General features: G+C 28.0%; 1 protein-coding gene across 1 annotated transcript; it reads left to right on the top strand.

Moving 5' to 3' along the window:
• Positions 1-7,132: 7,132 nt before the first annotated feature.
• LOC133805471 (uncharacterized mitochondrial protein AtMg00810-like) lies at positions 7,133-8,577 on the top strand. Its single transcript, XM_062243658.1, has 2 exons — positions 7,133-7,433; positions 7,553-8,577. The coding sequence occupies exons 1-2, from the start codon at positions 7,133-7,135 to the stop codon at positions 8,575-8,577; spliced, it is 1,326 nt and encodes a 441-aa protein (XP_062099642.1).
• The last annotated feature ends 1,120 nt before the right edge of the window (positions 8,578-9,697 follow it).

Genomic DNA, 9,697 nt, shown 5'->3' on the forward strand with positions numbered 1-9,697 from the left:
CACACTTTTTATATAGAATATATATATATATATATAAATAAGATCTCATTAATTATCGAGAAAGAATAGTTTAGGTAAATCTATGATAATTCACAAAACAATAATCAATCAATGACATGCATTTTTTGATATTGTTCTCTATCAACACAACACACTACCTATAAATACACATGTTTATCAATCAACATCACAAGAAGAAGAAAAAAAATTGTTTGAAGAAAGAAAAGAAGAGAAAAACAAAAATGGGTTCTTATTTCAAGATTTCTTTGGTTACAGTAGCAATCACTCTTTTGTTGGAGTCTTCTACTTTGGAAGCTCACCAAAGTGAAGTTGACAATGTTGGTTCAAAATTGGAGTTGGGGAGAGTTGGTCAAAGAGTCTCAATTCCTACTCACTTGAAGAATTCTCCGTCAAGATGGGGCCAAAATGAGGATGTTCCATCTGGTCCAAGCTCTTTATATAATGGCAAAAACCTACCAGTAAACCCACCAAGATGGGGCCTAAAAGAAAATGTTCTATCTGGTTCAAACCTTCTGCATAATGGCAAAAACTCACCAGAAAACCCGCCAAGATGGGGGCAAAAGAAAACTCTACCATCTGGTCTAAACCCTTTACATAATGACAAAAACCAGCCGGAAAACCTACCAAGATGGGGCCAAAAAAGGACTGTTCCAAGTGGTCCAAACCCTTTACACAATGGCAAAACCCTACCAAATTCTCCACCTTAACTATTTAGGATTTGATTCATGTATTCCTAATTCTTCTATATTATGAAGACAAAAACAGAATGGAATAAAGTTTGATTATGCATTTTTACTTTAGTTTTTTTCTTTTTTAAACTTTTTTGGTATGCTTGTTGGATGATTTTTTTGGTAAGCTTATTATATTTTAGCAAACGAATATAATATACACTCATACACCTAAGCTCAAGTGGCAGCAAACGAGTAATTAATGAGTAACAGTTGTGGTTCAGGGGATTCAATTCAACCTCAATTTTTTTCTTTATATTTTTATTATAATTTAAGGTAAAAAAATATTTATAATGACATCTCTTTAAAAAAATAAAATAAAAGAAGCAATTGCATTTGAAAATTGACTATTATAATCCATTTACTTCCTCAAAATCAAACTACAAATTACAATTGACCAATTCATAACCTCTATTTCTCTACAAGATTAGACAGCAGAAAATGACCATACATATACATTAGAAATGAAGATGAATTTAATAATAGGGAAGTTAGCGGTCAAAGCACTTGATATTTTGAAAATTTTACTATTTAGTATCCAATCTATTTTTTTTTTAAGGAAAAGTATCAATTGAGAATTTAGATGAATTTAATAAATGGGAAATTAGCTATAAAAATACTTAATATTTTGAAAATTTTATAATTTAGTATTCACTTTTTTATTTTAATAACAAAAGTGTCAAATGTCCACCTCCATTGGTATTAATCAGTACCGTTGTGTTAAACACTGTTTAGATATACACGTGATACTACATAAACGGTCCAATTCATAATATTTTAATTGGTGAATTAAGCAATTAAAAACTTAATAAATCAATTAAAAACTCAAGAATTAAGCAACAATTAGCACATAAAAAGTGGTAAAATAACTCTATTTTGTAGAGTTATCACACCCCCAAACTTAATATTTTGCTAGTCCTCAAGCAAAAGAAAAATTAAAAACACACATTTTTTTTTAATTGGTGATATCAAATGCTTAACTAAAAAATTACATAATGGAAATAGTTCAAAGAAAATCACAAATAAAAGTAAAGCTTATGTGATTAATTTGAAAAGTTAAAATTGTTTTCAAAATAGATATTTAACACAAAAACATCAAATTATCATGTGAACATTTAGATAAGCTTATGCAAACAAAAATAAATTAAATCTCAAGAGATAATCAAGCAAATTCTAGGATTTTTCAAAATTTTTTTTTTTAGAGATTTAAGGAATTTACTGTTTAAATAAACTATATCCAAATATCACAAATTCGAATAGAATAGAAAAGTGACATATTATGAAAAATATATATTTAAACAAAACTAGCTTAGAAATTAAAAGTAAAGCTTAATAATTATTTATATTTTTCTAAAAACTAAGAACAATTTCAATTAAAATTCTTATAACAATCACCAATTTTTTTTTTTTAAACAAAACAAGGAAAATAATTTTTTTTAACATTATATAATAAATGAAAATCACATAAAAAACAAAAAGAAAAACAAATAAAGATTTTTTTTTTTTTTGAATTTTACAACAAATAAAAAAAAAAAAACACACATGCATAAACACATAGAAAACACACATAAACACTAAGAAAAATACATACACACTACCCCCAAACTTAAATGAAACATTGTCCTCAATGTTTAATAAAATGGAAAAAATTAAGAACTACTCCCTTTGATGAATGCTTCCTTGATTTGACTCATTTGTTTTCTTCTCTTCTTTTCTTTTTGGGCAAGAAGTTTCCTTCAAGCTTTTTGGAAATTGAAAAACATGAAACAAAAAACACACAACAACAAGTGAAATATAAAATGAAACATTAAAGTATGGGTTGCCTCCCACAAAGCGCTTTAGTTTATAGTCTTTAGCTCGACTATAATTTTTTTTTCTTTTAACCTACACCCAATCGATGGTGTAAAATTTCATTAGTAGGGTGAGTTATGACTTTGATGCAAATGCCATAAATAATAATTGATAACATCACACCTACAAGAAAGTTAGAAATATGCAATTTTAATGGAATATCAATAAAATACGAAAATTGCATATCTATATTAGGCTCATTTTCATTTTGAGTAAATAAACAAATTTGTTCAATTATGGGCTCTTGAAATATAATTATATCTTTTTCATTTTCCTTATGAGCCACTAAAATTATCTCATGCAACTCTTTGGTTTTATTAGGGGGGTGGATGCATATTACAAGTTCTTCAACAACTTCATTCTCCTTTTCATTTTCAATTTGACTATTTGGATTGGGAATGGGTTGGTTGGGATAAACTTGTTTTTCTGACTCTATTACAGTTGCAAGTTGTCCTACTTTTGTTTCAATTTTTGAGATTGAATGAGATTGGGCTAGTAAAATTTGGTAGGTTGATTGCATAAACTGTTGTAGGGTATCCTCTAAAGATGAGCTTGTTTCTTGTTGAATGGGATATGATAGGTCGGATTGGGCATGACTTTGATTATGTATGTTGAATTCATGCCCTATTAGAAACTGGGTATGACATAATGAAAAATTTGGATTATAGGTGGGGGCAAATGAGATATCAAATGATTCATGCATATCATACATATTATTAGTTTCTCCATAATTTAAATTTAATTGCTCATAATAGTTGTACTCAGAATTCCAACTATGATTAAAATGATCCATATGGAAGAAACTAAATGACAAACTAAATTTTTATTTTTTAAAGATGACAATTAAGGGAAAAAAAAAGAACAAGAAAATAAAAATTAAGAGAACAAAAAACAATGTTAAGAAATGAAAATAAGAGCTAGGACAAGATTTAAGTTCTTTTTTTTTTTTTTTTTCTTTTCAAGAATATATATATATTTTTTCACAATAAAATGATAAAGGATAAAGAGAAATAAGGCAAAATTAAATAAGACTATCCAAATTTAAGCAAGAGTAGGGAGGCATAGCATGCCATCAACCATAACAAAAATAATGTAAAAATTAGGAGACACAAGTGCCATCAACTAAAACATAAGATAAAATACTAGGAGGCAAAATTGCCATCAACTAGTAACTTGCGGAAATTAAATAAAATAAAAAATTACAACTAGATAAATAAACAAAATTAGGAGACACAAGTGTCATCAACTATAAAAATTAAAAGGATAGATAGGAGGCACTAGTGTCGTCAACTAAAAAAAAACAATAAATATAAATATATAAGTAAGTTTTTTTTTTATGGGTGGTAAAACCGTCCCAAATTTTCTTTTTATCTTTTTTTTTTTTTAGCTTTTATAGATATATATATATTTTTTAGTTTTTTTTTTAAGTGCAAAAATTAAAATAACTAGTAGAAGAATTCACTAACCTTGAGATAAATTTCGTTTATTTTCTCTTGCAACTCTCCGGCAACGGCGCCAAAAACTTGGTGGACCCAAAACGGGTATGTTTAAAAATTTATATATCGCAAGCGCACGAATCGTCCATATAGAATAGTGATCATGTAAGCAAGGATGTCGAACCCAAAGGAGTTGTCTAAAATCGAAAATGAAACTATTTTAAATAAAAAATAATAAATTCTAACCTAGCTCCAAAGATTGATGAGTTTTAATATTATGAACATAAAATAAAAGATTGAAAAATAAAGCTATTTAAAAGAATAAAAATAAAGCAATACTGAGTTGAAAATAAGTGTTAAAAGAAAATATTATTAAGATACTAGAATCCACAAAATGTAAGTTTAATAATATTTATTAGTATATTGATTCCCAATTTTCTAAATAAATTTATAATTTTAAGCACAAATTATTTCTAAAAAGATAGGATTTTTCTTCACTTTTCAAAGTTATAATTTCAAAGAATTTAGTGTAAATCAATCTAATAAAATAACAAATAAATCAATGAACATTATTTATATGGCAAAACATAATATTTTTGTTTTAAGCATGGATGTATACAATTTAATGACACATCTTACACAAAGATTATTATGTTTATGCACTAATGAAGAACAAAGTATAAATATGTTCTAACAATCTAAAATACAAGATATTTAAGATGAAAGAAATATATGTAGAAGAAAAATCCATAAACTTTGTTGTATTACAAGGGAAATCAACATACAACATAAATATTACCTAATTACAAGTTGCTTCATCATGATCTTAATAATCTTATGAAAAAGATTAGAAGCACATAACTAGAATATAAATTACAAACTAAAAATTACAAACATAAATAGGAAAATTTGGAGGAGAAACCCCCAAATTTTTCCTCTAAAAATACATAGAAAAAAAATAAAAAGAAGAAGAAGATGAAGAGAATGGAGAAGTTTTGAAATGTGTAGAGATTTTGGTATGGTAACCTCTACTCAAATAAAATTGAGCTCACTTCTAACAAATCAAGAGATGCATTCAATTCTCATAAAATAATAGATAAGAGAGAGATCGATTCGTCTTTCCGAAATGTAGATAGCACTTATATGTAAAAAAAAATTATATTAGTTTAACAGATTTCTCATTCAAATTATGCACATTATGATATGTTATTGATATTAACTATAAAACTTAAAATGTGACGTTTATTGCTCATTTTTAGGAGCGAGCTACTATACGCATCACGTGCTACTACTATACGCATCACGTGCTAGGAATATTACGAGATCAATGGACACATCACGATCACAAAGTGCTAGCCATATTCAATTGGGTGTGGGAAGCTAGCTTAGTACAACACACAATTTTTTTAAAAAAAATCAACCATTTATTTGTAATGTAAAAAAAGAAACATTAAATTACTCAAAAAAAAAGAAACATTAAATGAAATGTAAAAATTGGATACTTAGATGGATATTTACATCTAACTAACTCATCAAATTTGAATGCATAGCATCTGGCTAACGTTATTATATTTAGAAACAAAAATAACAATGCAGCTTTTTATAAATTAACATTGTATTATTTGTGTGGTAAATCGATCTTTAAAAAAAATATATAAAAGTTTCCCCAATAACTTTTTATTCACATTAGTAACTTTTATTTCTTGTAATTTTTTTCATTTTTGTATTTAATAATCATTGCTGATCATGTAGGTTTATTTTTTTATTTTTAATACTTTTAGTATAAATATCCTTGATATGTTTGGTAAAAATTTAGGAATAATGAATATATGGACATGTGTACATGCACCAAATTTTACACACAAATATACATATATTTTTTGTTGACATGAAATGTCTTTTTAACATATTAAGTCTCATTTAAAAGAATATAATTGGTTAAAAAAATCATATCATATTAGTACATATAAAAATCAAATGCAAATAGAATATCATTACTCGAATAAATATATATATATACTACGTATAAGTAATGTGTAATACACATTTGTTTAGTTTTAAAATTATAAATATTGTTTATAATTTTAATAAAAATTGGTTGACTATTTTTTTTTAATATATATAATAGAATAAATTATAGTTCTATAGTATATATAAATATTTATATAAATAATCTCTACATATATGATATTTAAACACAACGTTGACATAAATATATATTTGTATGACTATATGACATATATATAAAATGAAATTAATAATGAAAATAAAATAAGAATATAAAAAGTCATAGTGTAGACAATAGTATACATGCATAAACTATTTTTAGTTTCTAATGTATCTCACAATGCTCTTTGGTGAATTTGATGAAGAAACAGAGCTCAAATCACTAGATAAAAACAAACTATCACTTAAATTTATAAGATAAAAAATAATATGTATGTTTTTATTATTTTTAAATAAATATGATTAATTATTTAAATTATCATAAAATATCTTATAAATATACTATTTTAATTTATTCTTTTGTTTAAGTTTATATTTGTTCTAGTTTTTGAATTTAAGAGTGACAATAAAAAATTATATATTATATGTTTAATATAATATTAAGTTTAAGTTTAATTAAGTTATTAAATATATGATTTTATTATTTTTAAATAACTATCATTGTAAAATATCTCAAAAGTATCTTATTTTAATTTGTTTAATTAATTAATTATTTTATTTTATTTAAGTTTAAGTCATGTTTATAACCTACCGTTAAATATAAGAATATTTTGTTAAATATAAAAATATTATGTTAAAAATATCGAAAAAATATATAAAAAACCACCAAAATTAAAAAAAATTGTTATCCACACACTTTTTATATAGAATATATATATATATAAATAAGATCTCATTAATTATCGAGAAAGAATAGTTTAGGTAAATCTATGATAATTCACAAAACAATAATCAATCAATGACATGCATTTTTTGATATTGTTCTCTATCAACACAACACACTACCTATAAATACACATGTTTATCAATCAACATCACAAGAAGAAGAAAAAAAATTGTTTCAAGAAAGAAAAGAAGAGAAAAACAAAAATGGGTTCTTATTTCAAGATTTCTTTGGTTACAGTAGCAATCACTCTTTTGTTGGAGTCTTCTACTTTGGAAGCTCACCAAAGTGAAGTTGACAATGTTGGTTCAAAATTGGAGTTGGGGAGAGTTGGTCAAAGAGTCTCAATTCCTACTCACTTGAAGAATTCTCCGTCAAGATGGGGCCAAAATGAGGATGTTCCATCTGGTCCAAGCTCTTTATATAATGGCAAAAACCTACCAGTAAACCCACCAAGATGGGGCCTAAAAGAAAATGTTCTATCTGGTTCAAACCTTCTGCATAATGGCAAAAACTCACCAGAAAACCCGCCAAGATGGGGGCAAAAGAAAACTCTACCATCTGGTCTTGTTGAGCCATCTGTTATATCAACAACTCACAACTCATATTTCTTCTTGTCTATGTAGATGATCTACTGGTTACAGGAACGAGTCCTACACTTATCCAAAAGCTGGTAACTGACTTGAATGGAGCCTTTGCCTTAAAGGAGTTGGGTCCTATTCACTACTTCCTTGGTATAGAAGCCTTCCGAGACTCTACTGGGTTGTATCTATCTCAGTCCAAGTACATCTCCGATCTTCTCTACAAGGTGAAAATGACAGGAGCAAAAGGTTGTTCAACTCCAGTAGCACCTAGACAGACCCTGTCTCGGAGTGAGGGGGAATCAATGGAGGATCCTAGTATCTATCGGAGCACTATTGGAGCACTTCAATACTTGACTATTACCAGGCCTGACATTTCTTACATAGTATCTAAGTTGAGCCAATTTTTGCAAGCTCCTACTGTCACTCATTGGAAAGCTTGTAAACGAGTACTTAGATATCTAAAAGACACCATTACTTATGGTATCTGTTTCAGACCTGGAAACTCACGCACACTCACTCTACAGGGCTTTACTGATGCAGATTGGGCTAGCTGCCCAGATGATAGAAAGTCAACAGGAGCCTATTGCATGTATTTGGGCTCGAACTTAGTTTCATGGAGCTCCAAGAAACAACATGTCATTGCCCGTTCGAGTACCGAATCAGAGTACCGCGCATTGGCTAACGCTGCTGCTGAAATGGTTTGGCTTAAAGCTCTGCTGAAGGAAATGAATATACCAGTTCAACAGCCACCAATTATTTGGTGTGATAACATTGGAGCTGCATCACTGGCTGCCAACCCAGTTTATCATGCTCGTACTAAGCACATAGAGATAGATGTGCATTTTGTGAGAGATATGGTTCTGGAAAAATTGATTGACATTCGATATGTGCCAACACAAGACCAAGTGGCAGATGTCCTCACCAAAGGGCTATCTGTGGAGAGGTTTCTAAAGTTTAGGAACAAGCTTAAGGTGGTGAGTTCACCATTTCGCTTGAGGGGGAATGTTGAGCCATCTGTTATATCAGATATACAAAGCTTCAGTGAGCATGAGAAAGGCGTGAGTTAGTTGTTAGTTGAGTTTGTTATTTCTGTTCATTGTAACGTTCCGAGATTCTCGGGTAGTCTGTTAGACTGCAATCTCTTGTAATATCTTTCTATAAATAACATTGGCTCATCTCTCTGTAAGAGTGGTGAGAGAGATCGCATTTTCAGTCAAAAACTTCTTCTCTGTTTGTTATTCTTTCTGGTCTAAACCCTTTACATAATGACAAAAACCAGCCGGAAAACCTACCAAGATGGGGCCAAAAAAGGACTGTTCCAAGTGGTCCAAACCCTTTACACAATGGCAAAACCCTACCAAATTCTCCACCTTAACTATTTAGGATTTGATTCATGTATTCCTAATTCTTCTATATTATGAAGACAAAAAAAGAATGGAATAAAGTTTGATTATGCATTTTTACTTTAGTTTTTTTCTTTTTTAAACTTTTTTGGTATGCTTGTTGGATGATTTTTTTGGTAAGCTTATTATATTTTGGCAAACGAATATAATATACACTCATACACCTAAGCTCAAGTGGCAGCAAACGAGTAATTAATGAGTAACAGTTGTGGTTCAGGGGATTCAACCTCAATTTTTTTCTTTATATTTTTATTATAATTTAAGGTAAAAAAATATTTATAATGACATCTCTTTAAAAAAATAAAATAAAAGAAGCAATTGCATTTGAAAATTGACTATTATAGTCCATTTACTTCCTCAAAATCAAACTACAAATTACAATTGACCAATTCATAACCTCTATTTCTCTACAAGATTAGACAGCAGAAAATGACCATACATATACATTAGAAATGAAGATGAATTTAATAATAGGGAAGTTAGCGGCAAAAGCACTTGATATTTTGAAAATTTTACTATTTAGTATCCAATCTATTTTTTTTTTAAGGAAAAGTATCAATTGAGAATTTAGATGAATTTAATAAATGGGAAATTAGCTATAAAAATACTTAATATTTTGAAAATTTTATAATTTAGTATTCACTTTTTTTTTTTTTTTTGAAAAAGCATCAAATGTCCACTTCCGTTGGTATTAATCAGTACGTGTTAAACACTGTTTAGATATACACGTGATACTACCCATTCATAATATTTTAAAAAAATACATTTTAAAATATATTTCAAA

This window comes from Humulus lupulus, chromosome X (genome assembly GCF_963169125.1).
Source record: "Humulus lupulus chromosome X, drHumLupu1.1, whole genome shotgun sequence".
In the NCBI taxonomy this organism is placed as follows: Eukaryota; Viridiplantae; Streptophyta; class Magnoliopsida; order Rosales; family Cannabaceae; genus Humulus; species Humulus lupulus.

Coding starts and splice junctions, on each gene's coding strand:
- LOC133805471 (XM_062243658.1), top strand. CDS start 7,133: ATGGGTTCTTATTTCAAGATTTCTTTGGTTACAGTAGCAATCACTCTT. Junction 7,434..7,552: donor TTCAAACCTTCTGCATAATG/GCAAAAACTCAC, acceptor TTGTCTATGTAG/ATGATCTACTGGTTACAGGA.